Source organism: Equus asinus, chromosome 3 (assembly GCF_041296235.1).
Source record: "Equus asinus isolate D_3611 breed Donkey chromosome 3, EquAss-T2T_v2, whole genome shotgun sequence".
NCBI classification, from domain to species: Eukaryota; Metazoa; Chordata; class Mammalia; order Perissodactyla; family Equidae; genus Equus; species Equus asinus.
Genome location: NC_091792.1, coordinates 47,593,740 through 47,615,910, shown reverse-complemented (window position 1 = coordinate 47,615,910; position 22,171 = coordinate 47,593,740). Strand labels below are relative to the sequence as shown.

The 22,171-nt window shown below is 33.1% G+C and overlaps 1 protein-coding gene across 4 annotated transcripts in view; it reads left to right on the top strand.

Annotated features, from left to right (window-relative positions):
• FSTL5 (follistatin like 5) overlaps positions 1–21,736 on the top strand; it is a 715,161-nt gene extending 693,425 nt beyond the window's left edge. For all 4 annotated transcript variants that reach the window (XM_044767022.2, XM_070505002.1, XM_044767023.2 and 1 more), the window contains one exon: positions 19,210–21,736. In XM_044767022.2, coding sequence (XP_044622957.2) covers positions 19,210–19,912 — 703 coding nt within the window. In that variant the 3' untranslated portion in view covers positions 19,913–21,736. The remainder of the gene's footprint in view (positions 1–19,209) is intronic.
• The last annotated feature ends 435 nt before the right edge of the window (positions 21,737–22,171 follow it).

The following is a 22,171-nucleotide window of genomic DNA, read 5'->3' as shown; positions in this document are numbered from 1 at the left end:
ATAAAGAAATGATTTGCTCAGGCCATCCATCACTCACCCACCCATTGTACACATAAATTAAAGAACAACATCAAAACAAATTAGCAGCTGGTGCTCTGAAATGCCAGACAGTTAGCACCCATAAGGTAACGTGTATCTTTTCGAGTAGGTAAAGATGAGAAATTCTTTTAAACCCGAAATAGCTAAGTGAACCTCAAAAGAAAGTGAATATGTTTTCTTAAACCTGCAGAGAGGAAAATACTGGAGCTTTTAAATGTATTTTCCTTCCTTTTTCAGAGCAATCATCTAAACACTTGAAAAGAAACTGGTGACTGATAATTTGCCCTATTTGTAATTTTGATATATTTTCTTGACATCTTAGAATTATTGTTAATGATAATAGATAATTTACTAAGCACCTACAATATATCAGACTTCATATATGTATTTCTCTAATCTTTACTGGTTGTGCATTATTAGAATAGATAACAAAGGAAAGAACCAAAGCTCAGATACAGCAGCATCCAAAATGTTACAAACTAGTCCATGGGAGACCAGTTACCCAAACGTATCTGCCTCTAAAATACACCTTTTCACTATACAAACTCATTAGGAACCTGGATTGGAATATTCTTGCTCCACATTACAATTCATATCAGTATTTAAAGGAAGCAAATAATAGGTCTGTTAATTTTTTCCAGATGCAGAAACAAAAGAATTTTTAGTTAATATTTTTCTGGAGTTACTAGTATGTTGTTATTCTGCTATTTTATTTGCTTTCTGAATTTTCTCTTGCTTTTGTTGCTTCTCTAACTATAATTTCCCTTTTTGATAAGTTTAATGAATATTAGACAACAATCTAGGTTGTGTCCTATATAAAATATAAGGAATAAAAAGATTTGAGACACTTGACTGATATTTCCATGATAAATAAAATGAGCTCTTTGAACTAAACACTAAAATTACCCCAAGGATTCTAGAAGCATAGCCCTTAGATTATAGTAGACTCAGAGAATCTCTAAGTGCACACATTAAAAATGTAGCATTTTTTACTTCTTTCAGATGAATAACCTAAATTGTATAGATAATGTTTTTGTTTTGTTTTGTTTCTACATCTAATGACTATTAAGCTCTTCTATGGGATGTTTATGTTTTATTGTTTTTTTTCATCCATTAACAAAAATTAAAGATGGACTGAGGATGTGGTAAAACTAATATCCAAATGTGGCACAAAGCAGGGGAAGTGTTCTTTGATATTATCAGTGTTATCTTGAGTTGTACTTAGTCAGCAATTCCTACAAATTTTTTGCTGTTAATTAGTTTTACCTTAGTCATCAATTAACATTGAGATTTAGTTTATTTTTTAATATTTTTGAGGTGAAATTAATGTAACATAAAATTAAACATTTTTCAATGTACAATTTATGTTATTAGTATATTCATAATATTGTGCAACCATCACCTGTATCTAGTTTCAAAATATTCCAAAATGTTTTCATCACCTCCAAAGGAAAACCAGTACTCACTAAGCAATCATTTCTTATTCCTCCTTGCCCCAACCCCTGGAAAACACTACTATGCTTTATATCTCTATTGATTTACCTATTTGTATTGTATATAAATAAATGGAATACATTTCATATTAATTGAATCATACCTTATGTAACATTTTGTATCTGGTTTCTTTACATAGCTTAATGTTTTCCAAGTTCATCCACGTTGTAGCATGTATCAGTAGTTCATTCCGTTGCTGGCTGATTATTCCACTTACGGATACACCACATTTTGTTTATCCATTTATTTGTTGATGGACACTTGGCTTGTTTCCACATTTTGGCTATTGACAATAGTACTACTATAAATATTTGTATGCAAGTGTTTGTTTGAATATCTCTTCTCAATTTTGGTGGGATATATACCTAGGAATAGAAATCCCAGATCATATGATACTCCCCGTTTAACTTCTTGAGAAACTACTAAACTGTTTCTTCAGTGCTGCACCATTTAACATTCCCACCAGGAACGTATGAGTTCCAATTTTTCCACATCCTCACCAACATTTGTTATTATTCATCTTTCTGATGATACTCATCCTAATGGACGTCAAGTGATATTTTATTGTTTTGAGTTGTATTTCTTGATGATCAACCTTGTTGAATGTCTTTTCAGTGCTTGTTGTTCATTTGTAAATCCTCGTTGGAGAGATTTCTGTTCAATTCCTTTGTTCATTTTCTAATTGGGTTGTTTATCTTTTTGTTCTTTCATTGTAAATTTTATTTATTCTTGATACTAGACAATATCAAATATATGATTTGCAAATATTTTCTCTCATTCTCTGGGTTGCCCTTTCATATTGATAGTGGGCTTTGATGCACAATTTTTATTGATAATGTTCAAATTATCTTTTTTCTTTTGCTACTTGTACTTTTGGGGTCATATCTAAGAATGTATTGCCAAATCTGAGATCATGGAGATTTATACTTGTTTCCTTTTAAGAGTGTTATAGTTATAGATCTTACTTAGATCTTTGATCCATTTTGAGTTAACTTTTATATATGGTATGAAGAAGGGAACCAACTTTATTCTTGTGCACATGAATACCCATTTGTCATAACAGAATTTGTTGAAGAGACTATCTTACCTAATTGAATAGTCTTATTATCCTTAACAAAATAAATTAGCCATAGATATATTGATTTATTTCCTGACTCCCAATACTATTCCACTGGTCTGTAACTTTATCCTTATACTGGAACCACACAGTAGTGCATAAAATAGTTTTAGTAAGTTTTAAAATCAGGAATCACATGTCCTACATCTTTGTTTCTCCCTTACAAGATCGATTGCCTATTTTGGATACTTTGAAATTCCACATGATATTAGGTTTGGCTTTTCTATTCCTGCAAAAAAAAAAGCCATTACTATTTTGATAGGGATTGCATTGAATCTACGGATGACTTTGAAAGTATTGCCATCTTATCAATACTATATATTTCAGTCCATGAAGAAGGAATAACTATTTAAATTTTTTTAATGTCTTTTAGTAATGCTTTGTGATTTTCAGTGTGAAAATCTTGCAGCTCCCTAGTTAATTTACTCAGATATTTATTATATTATTTTTATGCTATTGTAAGTGGAAAACTTTTCTTAATTTCATTTTCAGACTGTTTATTGCTAGTATATAGAAATACAATAGAGTTGTGAATGTTGATCTTGTATCCTGCAATTTTGCTGAAAGTGTTTATTACCTCTAATCGTGTGTGTGTGTTTGTGTATTCTTTAGGCTTCTTATATAAAATATCAGCTCATCTTTGAATTAAGATAGTTTTACTTCTTCCTGTCAAATCTGAATGTCTTTCATTTCTTTTCCTTAAAAGAATGCCTAATTACTATGGCTAGAAATTCCAGTATAATGTTTAAGAAAAGTGGTGAAAGTAGGCATCCTTGTCTTGTCCCTGATCATAGAGGGAAAGTTTTCAGTGACAATGAGTACGATGTTAGCTGTGAACTTTTCATGATGTCCTTTATAATATTAAAGAGATTCTTTTTCAGTCTTAATTTGCTGACAGATTTTATCATGAATGGGTGTTGGCTTTTGTGAAATGATTTTTCTGCATCAATTTTGATGACCGTGACCTCATTTATTCTATTAATGGAGACAATTATATTGATTGATTTTCTCATATTGAACTACTCTTTCGCACTTGCTTATGGTGTGTAATCCTTTTACTATGCTTCTGGATTTAGTTTGCTAGTATTTTGTTGAGGATTTTTCCATCTGTATTCAAGAGAGATATTGATCTGTAGTTTTATTTGCTTTTAATATTTGGCCTTGGTTTCAGAGTAATCATGACCTTTTAATATGAGTTAAGAGGTGTTATTTCCACTACTACTTTTGTGAAAGATCTTTAGAAGCACTGGTTTTCATTTTTATTTAAATATTTAATAGAATTTATCAGTGAAGCCATTTGGTCCTGGACTTTTCTTTCTTGGGAGTTTTTAAATTACCGATTCAATTTTGTTACTTGTTATATATCTGTTTAGAATTTCCATTTTTTCTTGAGTGAATTTTGGAGTTTGTTTTCTTTTAGGAATTTATCCATTTAATATATATTATCTAATTTGTTGGCATACAATTGTTCATAGCTTTCTCTTTAATCTTTTTTAGTTCTGTAAGTTCAATAGTAACATCCCCAGTTTCACTACTGATTTAGAATTTGATACTTCCCTTTTTTCCTAGTCAGTTTGCTTAAATATTTGTCATTTTTGTAGTTTATTCAAAGAACTAACTTTGATTTTTGTTAATTCTATGGTCTTTCTATTCTCTATTTCATTTATCTCCACTCTAATATTTATTATTTTCTTCTGTTGGTTTTAGATTTAGTTTGTTCTTTCTCTTTTAGTTCTTTAAGGTACAAAATTTAGTTATTATTTCAAAATCTTTCTTCTTTTTTAATGCAGATATTTACAGCCATAAATTACCTCTGAGCACTGTTCTCGATGCAATCCGTTTTCTTATGCCTTTATTTTCACTTGTCTCAAAATACTTCTTAACATTCTTTTTAGTTTCTTCTTTGACTCATTGGTTCTTTGGAATGTTGCTTAATTTTCACATATTTGTACATTTTCCAATTTTCTCTCTGTTGTTGATTCCTAGTTTCTTTCCACTGATGTTGGCGAGGATACTTTGTATGATTTTAATTTTTAAAAATTTACTATGACTTTTTTTTGGCTGAATATATGGATTCTCATGGAGAAAGTCCCATACGTTCTTGATAAGAATGTGTATGCTGCTGTTCAGGGTGGGATTTTCTAAATATATCTGTTGGGTCTAGTTGATCTATAGCGTTTTTCAAATCCTCTATTTTATTATTGAAAGTCTGTCTAGTTGCTTGATCTATTATTCAGAATGAAGTATTTAAGTCTCCAATATTATTTTAGAATTATCTATTTTTCCCTTCAATTCTGTTGATATTTGTTTCACATGTTTTGGGGCTCTGTTGTTGGTGCATATATGTTGAAACTGTTGGAATCTTTTTGATTCAGTGAACTTTTTGTCAAGATATAGTGTTTTTCTTTGTCTCTTGTAGCAGTTTTGACTTAAAATCTATTTTGTCTGAAGTTAGTATGCCATCTCAGATCTTTTTTGGTTACTATTTTCATGGAATATAATTTTCCATCTTATCCTTTCAACCTATTTTTGTCTTTGGATCTAAAGTGAGTCTCCTGTACACAGCATAGAGCAGATTATGTTTGTTGTTGCTTTTCTATCCTATGACTGATTAAAAAGTAAAAGCAAATCAAATAATTATAAGAAATTTAAAATCAATGTAGCAAAATAAGAAAAATATGTCATTATTGAGCTCTAAATTAATTAACATTGGTTAAGTATAAAAGGTATTCCATCCAAGTGGAATATAACCATTTTTCAGTTCATTATTATAAAGATTCTAGTTATATGTGTGTTGCCTTTGCCCTTCATAGGAATTATATGATTTAAAACACTAAGATTCCTAAAACTAATTTATTCTCACAGTATTCTGGGAATTAAGTACCATAATCACAATTACACACATAGAAATCAAATCAATGCGATCACAGCATTTGGGCAGACTTAAAACATACATATTAGGCACCCTTTGGTTTTCTATTTCTACTTTGTCCCTCGTGAAACTTCATGACATGTTTCTCAATAGCATCATTATGCCAATTAAAAGAAGTCACCAGGGAAAGGCTACTAAAGTTAATAAGATTAAATTTTCAGGCAGAATTGATTAAGTAGTTATACAGATACAACTACTTCACACTTGTTTGTCCTTATTTCTATAGTATGTGTGCTTAGTTTAATCTCTGAAATAAATGTGCCTTTTCAGAGATTTGCAATCAAATCATATTCAATTTTAAATTCTGATGTTCAGTCACCAAATTACCTATAATAGACTTAGAAATGGAAAATCTTCCATTATCGTTGAAACGAGAGTTAAAACAATTATCAAAGGTGCTATTTTGAGTATAGAAGTTGTAAAAGAATAATTAGTTATGCCAGGTTGGATTTCAAAGCAAATTTTCAAAGAGAGAATAGTTCAGAGAAATATAAAAAATAATCTCTGATTAACATTGTGGAATGATGTCTTGAAAGGAAAATGCTTTCCTGTTTGCAATTTTTCCATGGAATTATTTTCTGCTGTACTCTTCTATCTACTGAAATCACTTCCACTACCCAAATTCTTTCCTTCCACTACTCAAATTCTTTATTGATGTTACAGATCATAACATTTCCCATTGGTCCTCTGTGTAATATTCAGTTACTATATCCTTCTTAATGTATTGTGAATTTATTGTTCCATCATTTCCTTGGCTGATTCAGTACAAATATTTTTTGTATTTATAGATGTTTTTCAATAATTTGATATCCAAACATATTCTGGTATTTTAAGAATTTTTTTTCAGCATGTCTATAGTTCTCTAAAGATGAGTCTTTAAGTGGATGAATCCTTTTATTGAAGCACATAGCTGTGTCTGTACATTTATCTGGACGTTTGGTAAATGGATCTTCAAGATTAAAATGATGGTCAGCAGTTATCACGAGAGCTACCTGAGCCTTTGATCTAGAGTTCCTACATATTGTTTTATTTCTGTTAATGCATAGAAATATATATTGTATTTCTTATTACAAAAGTAGACTATGCTCATTGAACAAAGATTACCAACTTCAAAACAAAAGAAGTTAATCCAGTCTCCAGACTTGACCAAAGTTAACCTTTGGGCATGTTTATCTTTAGTGTATGCATGGGCTTTGCTTATTTTAATTTTAATGCTTTAATCATGCCATTCATATAATATCATGCAATTTTCATATGTTTATTGAATAAACCTTAATCCTAAATTAGTATTTTATATTTTTAACATGTGTATTCTGTTGCATCAAATGACTATATCATAATTTACATAAATATTTACTTATATATGGGCTTTTGAGTTATTTCCAAATTTTCATTACTATATGTAATAACATTGTGAATATTTTTGTGTGTAAGGCTTTATCCATATTTATTATTCTTCCCTCAGAATAGTCAAGTAGGAAGTGAATTACAACTATAAGTGGCAGGAATATGTGAAATATCCCTGATGCTAATTACTAATTATTTTCTGCACACAAGTTACACTGTGATTAGCAGTATAAGAACGTACCGATTTCATTGAACTATCTTGTATTCCTAATTTGTGAAATGAAAATGGCATCTCACTGCTCTAATTTTATTTAGTTGGGAAATGATGAGGTTGTGTATTTTCTTTATATGTTTTGATTCATATATGTAACATTCAAACCATGCAGAAGTATATGTAGTAGTAGGGGAAAGTCTCCTTTTGTAAGCACCCCATAGCACTTTTCTCTTTAGAAGAATAGACAGAACCTTGAGTAATTTTTCAGTTAATCTGTTGAAGCAATTACATACAAGTGCATTAAAATATATAGTATTCTTTTTAATCGGGTATATACTTGTTTAAAAATGAACAGTTTTTGAGATAACTCTATATCATTACCAATACACTATAATTTTTATAACATCAGTATGAGATTTCATGTGGTGGATGGTTCATAGTTTATTTAAGTATTCCTCTACTAAACTGTAGATGATTTCTACTTAGATTTAAATTATCATTATTACTATTTAGATTATTGTTATTATTACTGTACATTATTTCTAAATTTCCTTATCGCAACCAGTGCTGCAATGTAAATATCCTTGTCCCTGCTACTTTGTAGTCACTTGTGAGCATTTGTTAAGCGAAGATACTAAGAAACATCATTGCTTCATTAAAGCAGAGTCATATTTTAATTTTCAGAAATAACTCCAAATTGTTCTGCAAAAAATCTAAAAGAATTATGCTTCCACAAATAGTGAGAGAATATATTTAAACACGCCCCTACCAATGATGGTTCTAAACACACTTTGTTGTTATTGCCAATAGATTGGTGAAAATAAATGTCTCACTTTTTTTGGTTTAGATTTATTTTCACCTAATTATTTAGGAAGTTTTGAATCTTTTGATGTTTATAGGCCATTAATGCACTCCCTCATGTGAGGAATAGTCATTTGTTTGTTTACTAATTTTTCTTTTTAGTTCTTTGCTTTCCTGATTTTACTTAATTCATTATACAGTCAGAATATTGACCATTCCTGTTATATTTTTGCTCATTTTGTAGATTGCATTAACCATTGCTCGTTTTTTAAATATAGTCACTCTACCAAGCTTCACCTTTTGACTTATAGAATGTGAGGTCTTTCTTAAGAAGGTCTCCTTTCCCCAATATTTGAATATTTGATGCTTTTAATGTAATTATAATGTTGTTATTTAATACTGTTTTTAATATTGTTGTAATATTATTGTAATTTAAACTCTTGCATCTATGTAGATATTATTTGTGTAAAAAATGAAATATACACACATTTCTCTTATTAGATAGCTGATTACCTCAACACAATATATTATGTAGCCTATACCTTCTCTTACCGATGTGAAATACCACCTTTATTATATTTTTAATTTTCACGTATGACATATCTGCTTCTAAACTCTTTATTCTGACCCCCAATAATTTCCTGTACTGCTGAAACACGACTAGATCAAAGCCAAGTTTGAAATTTATATTTTAAAAATTAGAGGAAAGTACTAGCTGCTACAGGATAAAGATGGAGGCTTAGGTGGGTCAGAAATTACAGGATGGAGGTACAGTTACCCATCTTTAAAGATGGTATCAGTGAATACAGGTAACACTAGAAAATCAGGTGCAAACCAATATAAAGATAAAACAATTCAGAATGTTACAGGATACACAACTAATATTCAGAAATTATCAACTTTATACATCCTAACAAAAACCAATCAGAATGTGTCATGGAAAAAAGAATTCATTAATGTTAGCAACTAAAAAGGTAAAATATCCATGAATATCCCCAAGAATAAATTAATTTTTGATATAGTAATTAAAAATGAATCAAATAAATAGAATTACATATCATAGTCCTCTTAAAAATGTTAAAACTCCATTAGTTGATATATAAATTTAATAAATCCCCTGAAGACATCAACATTTTTTAATTAGATAAGCTGATTCTAAAATGTAAGATAAAAGTATGATCATGTCTTAACTTGATAAACTGTAGAGTTTGTGGAACACCACAAAAAAAATAGCCAATAAATTTTGACAAAAAAATTCTGAGAGATTCATTCTCTTGGATATTTATACATAATACATAGGCTCAGTAAATAAAATAGTGCAAAATTTATGTATAAAGAGAAAGACTGATGAAATAAATAGAACATTCAGACATAGACTAAATAAATGTAGGCCGTTAAGTGGCATTCCAAATCAATGGGAAGTAATAGACTAGTCAATAAAATAGACAGTAATAGATAACTACCTCAAGAAAAAGAACACAACAATTGAATATTACCTTATATATGGTAGACTGATATAATAGCCTCCAATGAATCCTATCTCTCCCTGTCAATGCCTTTGGGTTATCCCACACACACACACACACACACACACACACACATTGACCCTAGGCTTGACCATGTAATTCATTTATGTCAATGGGACATAAGCAAACATGAGGTGAGCATGGATTTGACTCTTTAGAGCTTTCCCTCTTAGACTGCTTCAATGACCTTGTGAGGAAGTCTTGTGCAGCAGCCTTGAGGATATAAAATCACATTCAGAGAGAGGCCCACCCATCCCAGGATTCCTCGCTGAGGTCAGCTACCAATAACCCAGCAGCTCAATGAAGACAGAAAAGTACACACGTTATTGAGGAAGTGATTCAGTAAAATATGGTGGATCATATTATAGATTCCTATGAATGACTATAAAGCAGTAAATATGCACAGAGCAACGTTAATATATCTTTAAAATGTAGTGTAGAAAGAAAAAAGAAAGATACAATATGAGGTATATACCAATATTGTCATTTATATGAAGAAAAAAATGCAACAAAACAAAACAAAATCCTCCCCTTTCTCTTACTCTTGTTTACCCAAGAACACACACAAAGGATAACAAAATTTAAAAAAATATCAAATCCAGATAAATTTCTAAACATATATTACAAACCCTTAGCCTGTTAACCAATAATTACTCAGATAGCTTTAGTCTTATCTGAAGAAAATGTAAAAAGTAACAGTAAAATAATAATATAACAACTAGTACCAATCATGTATGTAAGTTTTACTACATGATTTCTATCTTAGTCGTTCCACTAATTTTACAAAATACCATAGACTGGACAGCTTAATCTACAGACCTTTATTTCTCATAGTTCTAGAGGCTGGTAAGTCAGAGATTAGGGCCAGCATGTTCGGGCTCTGGTGAGAGCTCTCTTTTCTGGTTTGGAGACAGCTCCCGTCTTGCTGGGTCCTCTCATGTCAGAGAGAAACATCCTATCTCCATGACTTTTCCTATAAGGGCAATAATCCTATTCATGAGGGCTCTACTCTCAAGACCTAATTTCCTCCCAAAGGTTCCACTTCCAAATAACATCACATTGATGATTAAAACTTCAACATATGAATTTATGGGGGGACATAATTCAGTCATAGCGTTCCACCTGTGGCCCCTCAAAATTCACGTCCTTTTCACATGCAAAGTATATTCATTCTATCCCAGTAGCCCCAAAGGTCTTAACTTGTTCCAGCAACAACTTTAAAGTCTAAAGTCCAAAGTCTCATCTAAATATCATCTAAATTAGATATGGGTGAAACTTGAGGCACAATTCATATTGAAGCAAAATTCCTCTCTAGCTGTGAACCTGTGGAATCAAATACATTATGTGCTTTCAAAATGCAATGATGGAGCTGGCATAAGATAGACATTCCACTCCAAGAAGGAAAAATAAGAGAGAAGGAAATGGTGATGAGTCCCAAGCAAGTCTAAAACTTAGCAAGGCAAACTCCATGAGATCTTAAGGTTTGAGAATAATCCTCTTTGGCTTGATGCTCTGCCTTCCACATCCACTGGGATGGCGGTCCTGCCCCCACAGTTCTGCAGGGTTGTGGTTGTGCTCCCAAGGCTCTGGGTGGCCCTGCCCCCAAGGTTTCAAGTGATGTCCCATCTCTTTTCAAACTGATGAGGTAGATCAGATGATCACGAATCACCTTTGGAGACATTTTTCCCTTAGTCTTGAAGAATAATACATGTTCACAGGCAAATAGCTGTGTGGTCTTGTCCTATAAAATTCAAGAAGCCCAACAACCTTCCTTTATTCCATCCTGTCTTCATCCTCTTGAGTTCAAACTAGCAGTGTTCTTGCTGGGTGGCTGATTAGTTCTGTTGTTCACACCCATACTAATCTCCTTATCAAGTGACTGGTCTTCCACACCCTTAATCTTCTCTTCTGAATTTGCATTCTCATTTTTTGTATTATAGACAAGCTAAATATTTTCCAGATCTTTATATCCCGGCTCCATTTTGCTTACCAATTCCCTCTTCAATTCATTTCTCTCTTCTTTCACTTTAAGCAGTCAGGAGGAACCAGGCCACTCCTTCAACACTTTGCTTGCAAATTTCTTCAGCTGCATATCCAATTTTGTCATTCAAAAGTTCTACTTTCCACAAAACACTAGAACACGTAATTTAACCAAATAGTTTTCCACTTTGTAACAAGTAATTGCCTTTCCTCCAGTTTCCAATAACATGCTCCTCATTACCATCTGAGACCACATCAGAACAGCCTTTACCATCCATATTTCTACATTCTGCTCATGATTATTTATGTATTTTAAGAAGATGGAGGCTTTCTCTCCAGGACTCCTCTTCTATCAGAGCCCTTACCAGGATTGCCTTTAGTGGTCTCTTCATGGCAATGTCAGCTTTTTCTAGCGTGCACCTCGAAACTCTTCCAGCTTTTATCCAGTACCCATTTCCAAAGCTGTTTTCACATTTTTAGATATTTGTTACAGCAGTACCCCTCTTGCGGTACCAATTTCTGTCTTAATCAATGCAGGCTACTTTAACAAAATATCATAGATTGGGTGGCTTAAACAACAGAAATTTATTTATCACAGTTCCGGGGATAAGAAGTCAGAGGTGCTGGTGCCAACATGATTGAGTTCTGGTGAGCGCCTTCTTCCTGGTTTGGAGACTGTCATTTTCTTGTTGTATCCTCATATCGCAGAGAGAGATCATCTCTCTCTTGTGTCATCTTATAACGGCACTAATCCCATTCCTGAAGGCTCACTCTCGTGACCTGATTTCTTCCCAAAGGCCCCACCTTCAAATAACGTTACAGTTGGGTTTTAGGGCTTTAACATATGAACTTGGTGAGGCGGGCAGCACAAACATTCAATACGGAGCAGTTATTAAAAATATCTTACCAGTAACTAAAGGTAAGAGACATTTTTTAAAACTTTCCCAGAAGCAAGAACATGGTATCTAAAGAAACATTCATTTCAGGTAAAAAGAATCAAGACTTTTCCTTCTCCCAACTTGCAAAGTTACGTATTTTTCATTAATTGTCAAATTATCCCAATTAGAAACCAAATGTATGTGTCACAATCCTCACTTGATATAGATCTATATACCCATTAGATGTGACTTGTTCAGACTGTTGGCCAAGAAGCTCTGTGGCTGCTGTTTTGCAGGTACACACTCCACTCTTCTCCACCTTGCTTTCTGTCCCAGAAGCCTGGCAAATATGGTTTCTGGTAGGTTTGGCCAATGAAATGCCTGACTGGAGATTGCATGAAGAAGGAGAGTGAGACCAGAGTATATAATCCCCATCCGTCAGCTCCCTGTCTGCTGATTTGTAAGAGATCAGCTATTTCTTTAGATCAAAAGTCACAGCTCCTCACAAGACACATCTCTCCATATAACTCCTTGTTTCCAGTACATAGCAATGACTACAGCCTTCTTATCACTCTCCCTATATTACTGCAAGATCTCTTGTGGTCTATTTCTATTTCTCTATAAACAGCCTCTTTATTGCACTCTCCTTGATTTATCCTAATTGAAATTTGTTCTTTTCCTTCTGGGATCCAGACTAATATAAACTCTCTCTTGAGTGAAAGCCTAGCATAACAAAAATGTAAATTAGTAGCTTAAACAGAGATGTACCTACATGCATCCCTTCTCCCATCTTTGAAGAGGTTCCCAAAACACTCTTTGAAAGTCAGGGCATACAATTACATGCACCTCACTGCATGATTATAATTAGCTTAAGTATAGGGACCATTTATTTCCTCTCCATTTCCTTCATCAGGTTTCACAAAGTGTACTGAACATATTAGGTTGTGAATAGTTACTGAATTTGATCACACTGTATCTAGCACCCAACTCATGCCAAACTTGGTTTTTCATGGAGTCTTTTTTCACTAATTATTTCTGTCTTGCAGGTATTCAATGGACACTTTGGTAATTTTTTTTTCATTGGTTAACAGATTTTAATTTGCTCTTGACTTTGTTTACCTTCCTTTCCTATTTCCACCACTGTACTAAAAAAGATTATTTCTCATTCTTCTAATTACTAACTCCATTTCTGCTGTGTCACCTCTGATCCATTTATCAACTCCTGCATAAAACACATCCTGATCAGAAACATAGGTAAGATCAGGGAGGCTGCTATTTTCAGATTTTCATGTTGTTTTGCCAAAATCAAGTTAGGAGGAGCAATCTCTTTTAAATTGCCATTCTAAGGCATAGTTGTGAGTTTTTTCCTAAGCTCTTAAGTTCTTCAAAAAGAGGTGGAAGACTTTGGTATTTGAAATATGGTCTGTAGTATAAATGTGTGCACATAATTCTTAATAAATCTGTTCTTTCTGTATGTTTGTAACTTGCTAGAAGTGATAGACCTTTAGACATTGTATTAATTCTGTCAAGCAATTAGACATTCAAATATACTATAATTAAATTATGCATTTATATCTCAGTTTTCCCTAGAAGAATCAAACTCCATACATATCAGAACAACAGAATACCACAGAAGAAAGAAAATAGGGAAGTTAGTATTTAGAAATGCATTCTACTTTTTTTAAAGAAAAACATTCTTAAAATCTTAGTAGGGAAGAAGTAATGTAGCTAATAGCTTTAATATAGAACTTCTATAATATACTCATAAAAGTCAGGTAGGAAGGGATCCCATGGTTCATTTTAGCTTTTTCAACCTATATTTTGAAAACAGAACACTTCAAAGTACTATCATTTCTCAAACACATCTAAGCATTAGGACTATTCTGAAACTGTCCTTGCTTTAGTTGGAAATATTTACTAAATGTGTCAATTCTTTTTCTCTGTGCTTCCCCTCTCCCGAATATGAATATGACCACTGTTTATTAACAGGTATGTTTTACTGAGCTATTTATGTGAAGTTCAGATAAAAACTAAATCCTCCGGCACTTGAGTAGGAACAGCATTCAGTCTTTTCTTACGAGGGTCAGTCTAGGATAATAGAAAACAACTAAATATAAAGGAATTCATAAACTAGTGAATGATGGCTTATGTCAGATTTATGGTTTGTGTCCATGAAAACTCTGTGTCAGATGTAACATAATGGAAGATGTCATTTCAACAGCCCATTGTGAATGTGAGTTTACATATTAATTATATGGAGAGGAGGTTATAATTTTAGTTTCTCATCTGTTAAGCATCTCTTACCTTCCAATTTGAAAAACAAGAAACATATAATCTGATCAGAAAAACAATATATTAATAATCCTGCTTATTTTTATTTGTGAAGTATGAATTAATTGATCATATGTTTTGGATGTAGATTTTCACAAGTAAAATCCCAATACAAGTAATTCCTAGGGCTGTTCGAATTCTTTTGTTCTAGAATCTTTCTTCAAAGAACATGGTTTCTATAATCAAGACATCAAAAAATTTTGGAAAATGCTTTGGTTTTAGATGTGGATTGCAGCAATGTTGTTTTTATAACAGGATAGAGTGTCTGGCTAATACAAGGCTCAAATACACCAATCTCCACTTACTGCTTCCAGCCTGTGTTCATCAACATACACGAAAAATCTTGTTTTAAAATCTGAGGAGGTGCAGATGTTAGGGTTTGAGGAAAGAGATCTTATAGAAATGGGGAGGGAGCATAAGGCACACTTCCCACCTTCTTGTATGGGAATTGACCCTCAGCAGTTAAATATTAAAAGTCAGCAGTAAGGGGAACTAGTCAGATGAGAATCTATGAAGATTCTGGGAAGAGGCAGTATGATACTAAGACTCAGGAGAGAAGATAATTGTTGTTCTGCAAATCTTACAAGGTTCTTTCACTCCAAGCTTTGCCGTATCAGTGTTCTTGGCACTGACAATGGCAAATTAATACAGGTCATTAATTGCAATTATGAGATTCCTTCAGCAGCATCTCAGGTGATAGATCTGAAAGCAGAACAGGAGCAGGATAACATGACAGATGCTGTGGAGTGACAGTGACTGAAAAGTACTTTGTGAGAATTTTTGTGACCAGACCTATTTTGGGACCATCTGAGTGAGAGATAATGGGGAAATTATTCACTACTCAAATGCAAGGATTGTAGCCTGGTCTTGTGGAATGCGAAAGCCTGTGAGCAGTTACTCTTTATTAGGCTTCATAATATTTCAACCATGCTTTTCTGTGAATATCTGTTCTTTTCCCCTCTCTACTAAACAGCTTTCTTTGCAAGGCTCTTGGATTGTCATGACATAAACTCTGATGAAACTCTCCATGTCCTTAGATATACAGGTCCTAAAGTCAATCACAAATTTTTCTATTACCTTTAGTGAGAATTCTTGAGTAAGACAAGTATCTATTTCAAATCTTGTCATCTGAGCATAGCTCAAATTTTCCCCATTCACCATGGCCTACTGCTCCATGCCCTCAGTAAGAGCTGAAGTAGCACTCCAAAGAAGATGGAGTGAGCCAGACTGCCTTCATTCCTAACAACATGGGGGATTTGGTGATTGAGTAAGGTGTGCGCTGGACATAGATCTTGTTGGTTCAAGGGAGAGCAAGCATAAAAATATGAATTTCTATTGTCAAAGTGATCTCTGTTTCATTTACGAATGGAAAAATCTTGCTACGTTTGAGTAACACTACATGCTTATTTTTAACATTGTGGGAATACTGGCTACATAGAAATATTGATAATTTGTTTTTTCTACCATGGATTTATAATAATCTGTTGTTTCACAGGAAATATCTTATTTGATTCATAATGGAAAAAATGAGGCTACTTAAGGTATAAAGCGCGGACAAATTCTATTTATTTAGAATGTACTGTTGGTCTGATAATAAACAAGCATTTACTCTTATCCTGAAAGAAAAGTAGTACCCTTATCCTCTTCCTGATGATGAGAAAATTGAATCTTGTGAAAGTCAAGGGCTTTACATAAGGTCACATATCTATTACATTGAAAACTGGATCATGAAACTAAATCAGCCTAGATTGAATGAAGCCTTATTTCATCCAAAACAGCAAGTTCTCTGTGTATGAATCATTTCAGGACCTCACCTTAAAGCATAAAAGCAGTAATTAACATTGAATCTTTTTATAAACTTTATGATGAACTAAATTGAAGCATTCAGAAAAAGAAAATAATTTGGGAAAGAAAATAATTGCTCTAACTCTCCTCACCAAATCTAACAGCAAACCACACAATGCTAAGAGGTCACACTAGGCTAGTTGCATTAATTTCCTAGTAAAAGAAGTGATTTCAAGAGTAAGTTTTAACTCTCTCATTTCTCACAGTCTGCAACAACCCGTACACATTCTGGAAAATATTAGACAAACTATGTTAGGCCTAGTACTGTGCAGAATTTTATTATACTAAGCAGGCATGAAAGTTGAGAGCCTCGTAAATATTAATCACAGACTAATGAACAGTAGGAGACTCCTGAATATCAATCTGTACTGGGGGAAATTTTGAATTAGAGACACCACTTCCTACCCAATAAATCAGTAGTGAAAAATTGAAGGCATTCTTGTGCATCTGCTTATGTAGCTAGATCTCTAGACCTAAAGGAGCATACAGTGTGGATGCCAAAATAGATGTAATTTTATGACCCCCTAGAGCTTTTGCATTTTTAACCAGACCATTTTTTAAAATTTTAATTACCTCCAAAAGAGGCTGGATTGTATCATAGAAAACTTGACTGTGCTCTTTAGTATCAGAGTTTGAATAGTTCAAGAGTAGTTAGAGCTTGTCTCCTTCTTCCTCTTTAGTATTCTGAAACCATTGCCCAAAGGGATGAGAAGACTCAAGGTTAAGAGGAGAGCTGAAATGCCAAAACTTCATTGGCTTATTGCTTTTATTAAATGTGCATATTATTGCTTTTGCCTCTGAGCACATGAACAATGTATAACAGGAAAAAAAGACAGTATCTTCCATCTTAACTTATAATTTCATAAATAATGCCAGACGAAATTATACATCTACACACTTACATATTCTTAATGATTGTCCATTAATGGAAAAGCCTCCCTTTACAATAGTCAGAGTTAATTATTTATTAAGACAATAAGAGTGGATAATGATATTTTGGATTCTATGTTATTTTTGATGCCGACACAAAAATAATAGGGCTCAGTTTTCAGTTTCAGGATTTTTTTTTTTATTTTTTAATATTCAGATAGTATTTAAGACCTGCCCAGGTATTAATATTTTAATGGGAACATTTAGAAGTGACTGTTAAAAATATAAATGTTTCTTCATAGCACTGTAATCAGGACTAAAATTTTACCCTGAATACATATGATATGAGCTGTGTTTACTGAAAGGAAAGAAACAGTTTTTAAGGACACAAGAAAAGAGAAAGATCCAAGAAATAAGCCAGAAATGGTGCATGTCATTTTGAATTACTTTAGAAATATAATTTTCAGAATGATTACTTTATTCTACATCAAGTATATATAAAGTAATAGTATAGCAGAAGGCTATAATTAAGCATTAATCATTAACAGTTTTTCAATTTTTTTACCACTGAAAATTTCTAGATTCATTGAAAGCAGGGAGAGTTATGTTGTCTCCAATATATTCCCAATGCTTTGTATTTAGTTGTTGTTCAATAAATATTTAAGAAATCTTTTAAAGTAGTTGTTCAATTAAGAAATTGTAGTTTTTCTTTTGCATAGAAGAATTTGTACTATCTCCAATGACAACCAACCGTCTCTTCACAAATGTTCAACTATAGCTAAAATTACAATATGGGTTCCTGACTATATATAACGTAATAACATAGAAGCAGTAACAACTTTGTCTCTTAGTAAAGTATTTGTTTATGCACTCCCTACTTTGCACAATTAAAACACAAGACTGATTTTTTTCAGAATATTCATCTGATTTTTCTGTGATATTAAAGATATGAATTTATTTATATTTTTGAGCTTACTGTATGCTTGTATTTAAAATTTTAAAGAGCTATTGTCCTGAATCCACCATATTTCTGTATTATGTGTGGAAATGGTAATATTTTTTACATAAATAAAATTTTGTATAAGAATTAGCATACTGGGGGCCAGCCCGGTGGTTCAGCGGTTAAGTTCGCATGCGGACATGGCACTGCTTGGCATCCCACATATAAAGTAGAGGAAGATTGGCACAGATGTTAGCTCAGGGTGAATTTTCCTCAGCAAAATAAATAAATAAATAAAATTTTAAAAAATTAAAAATAAAACATAGCAAATGGAAGTCTAATAGTTCTATATCTTCTTCCCCCCAAAATCTGCATCTATTAAGGTAATCCTGTGAGGCAGGTTAAACGAGAAAGATATGGATAGTTGTCTAAATAGTGATGAGGGTGAGATTTATTTGATGGCCTTAAAACAATATAAGAAGTAAGTGAAGTGAGTGAAATATATATCCAAGCCTTTTATTCTTACTGGCTTTCGTAGCAGTTAATCAAGCTTATTCAATATCAGACAGTTTAGAGACATACAAAATGTTTACTTTTCTACTCTCTATGGTGAAAATAGTTTGTTATTGCAATTAACTAAACACATTGCTTTGAATTATTTTGCTCTCTATAGCATGAGTTACAATTTTTTGCTTGTAATGAAAGAATGACCTAGAGAAAGGAGGAGGGCAGCACAATTCAAGCTTTAATTTTGACACGATTATGACACAGTTTGCTGCATAGCCTGACAGTTAATGCTTAGACTCGTCATGGCCATTTTCATTGGTCCACAATGCATTTTCTTATGGTAACCACTCTATAGTTTCCTTTCTAATCTTGGTTTTCATATTTTCAGGTTTGGATTTATTCTTCATAAAGATGAAGCTGCGCTACAAAAAATTGATCTCGAAACCATGTCATACATCAAGACAATTAACTTGAAGGACTATAAGTGCGTTCCTCAAGCACTGGCATATACACACTTGGGAGGATACTACTTCGTTGGCTGCAAACCTGACAGCACTGGGGCAATTCCACCACAGCTCATAGTGGACGGTGTAACCGACTCAGTCATTGGATTCAACAGTGATGTGACGGGCACTCCATATATCTCTCCAGATGGGCACTATCTTGTCAGCATTAACGACATGAAAGGTCTTGTAAGGGTCCAGTACATTACCATCAGAGGAGAAATACAGGAAGCTTTTGATATTCACACAAATCTGCACATATCTGATCTGGCATTTCAGCCATCCTTTACAGAAGCCCATCAATACAACATCTATGGTAGTTCAAGCACACAGACTGATGTGCTTTTTGTGGAGCTCTCCTCTGGGAAGGTTAAAATGATAAAGAGCCTTAAGGAGCCACTCAAGGCGGAAGAATGGCCTTGGAATCAGAAGAACAGGCAAATCCAGGACAGTGGCTTGTTTGGTCAATACCTGATGACACCTTCTAAGAACTCTCTGTTTATACTAGATGGAAGACTCAATAAGTTAAACTGTGAGATCACTGAAGTTGAGAAAGGAAATACAGTCATTTGGGTTGGAGATGCCTAGGAGCCCTATTAGATAATTATTAAATGAAGAGTTTTCCAGTACATTGCACTTAATCCATTGTTTAAATTTATAGCTTAACTTTTCAAGTTTATATCCTAGTCAAACATAAGTTACTTGGTTGGCCCAAATAAAATAGATTTTTTTTTTGGAAAAGACATACACAATTAGTTGATTAAAAATATTGGTTGATTAGAAATACTTAACGCAATATTTACTGATAAAATCCATCAATCACAAGAATCAAATATATAATTATGTTTTAAGCCAATAAAATAGGAATTTAAATACTTAAAAAAATAACTGCAGGGAATTTCAGATGACTTTAAGCACCATTTTATTTTGGGGGTGATTTACCTCTTTTTTTCTCTGTCCTTTTGGTAGGCTTAAACCAGAAATAAAAGGTATTGTGAACTTTAAAATTCTTAATTCAAAATATTCTGTCCCATGCACCGTTTATAATCTTTTGTGCCTTGAAGGGAATGTCACAAGAGGAAAAGGAAGGCTAAAAGCTGCGTATTGAACACCCTCATAACTATAAATCTCTTGTCATTGAAAGAGAAAAGTTGAACATCTCTTGCACCAAATCCTGCCTTCAGTCAGTTGCTTAACCCTCAGTGAAATATCATTTGAAGGCATAAGTTGGTCTTAGGTTGTATACAGGTGACAAACTCTATTTGACACTTACTGTATAATCTGCAGCATGTTATGGAAAATGGGGAGGAAGGGAGGAAAAATAACTACGGTAAAAATGTTTGCAATGTATTCTCTACTCATTTTGCTTTCAATCACTAGAGGCATTATATTCTTTGTGCACGTTTGTCTGGGATGTCAACTGCTTACAATTGTTTATTAGCAGAATAGATTTTGTTCTTTTTATGTAGTCCAGTGTTGCATCAGTAGGAACTTTCAGTTCTGAAAAAGAAGCATCATTTGTGTCTGCTTAGAGTAAACCACATATAGAGAAATAAATACCAAGGAAGAAATACTGGCTAGAGAACTGATGAGTATTAGTGGTTTAGGAGAATTAGTAATAGAAATTGGGAATAAGAGGCCAGATCCACAGTGGTGAGTAAAGATATAACCCATCAAAGAACTTCATTCCTTAATAACTTTCCTAAGTGACTTCTGGTCAGCTTCTACATCATCCTTAAATGACTCTCTCCCTAAGTGTGCACTGTAGTTCGAAACCTAACTAATCCTCTTATTTGAGACACTGCATAGAAGTAAAAATTCTTGCTGCTGTTTTTTTTTTTTTAAGGGCAAAGAAAGGCCAGTAGAAGTGAATTAAAACTAGAGAGTTGGTTTATTGAAATAAGCAGATAAGTATCCAGGCTTAAAGTAAGCGTTTACATGTTTTGAGAATCCTTTTACTTATTTTTGTTTTATTGTTGCTAAAAATGCTAATGGGCTGTTGAAATGACCTCCATTTACTGAAGGTAATCCAATAAGGTCTTTTTTAAATACAAATTTTACTCAAGTTTAAATTGTGCAAAACTGCTTAGAAACCTGAAATTTTATAGTGTGTAATATCTTATGTGTATATAGCATCCCGAGCTGTGTGATACAGTAGATGTCTTCTTAGCTTAAAGAAACATTATGGGAGAAACATTTAATAAACAAGGAAAAGTCAGCTTATGTTTCTACTTATCTGCTTTCCCTTTTAGCAATTTTCTCCCTTGTGAACATGAACCATAGAAAGTGTCTGTGATCTAATGATTTAATGGAAGTCTGTCTCATACATTCTTCTTTGGTAGATTACACCATGTGGATGCTCTGTCTGTAGACATTGCTTGATAAAAGGAGAATAAACCTCTTACATTTTAACCCTTGAGCATTCAGTCAGTGTTTTAATGTGCATACCAATGTTTTGTTTTGTTTTTCTTCCCAGGGTTTCAAACACAGTCTGATGCTCTGTATGGTTTTGAAAGTGACGGGATCTGGTAGAGGGCAAGTCAAGTGACATCCATAAAGGAAGGACAACTTAGTTTGTTTTTTGCATCAGTTCTTTGTTGCTATGTCCTTTCATATTCAATGTTTAAAGCAAGGAACTATCCTTTTTAAGGTGTCTGTTTCTTTAGAATCTCTTCTTGTGTATTAAAAGAATGAATATCAGCATGGAATATCAAAAGTAAACTCAAAGGAAAATTCTTTTCTTTCCACATCATTACACTATTAACCACATAAATATTGACCACTTTTTTTTTAATGTTGCAATACTTCTAATACTGACGTGATTCTTTTTTTAAAGAAGATGTAATG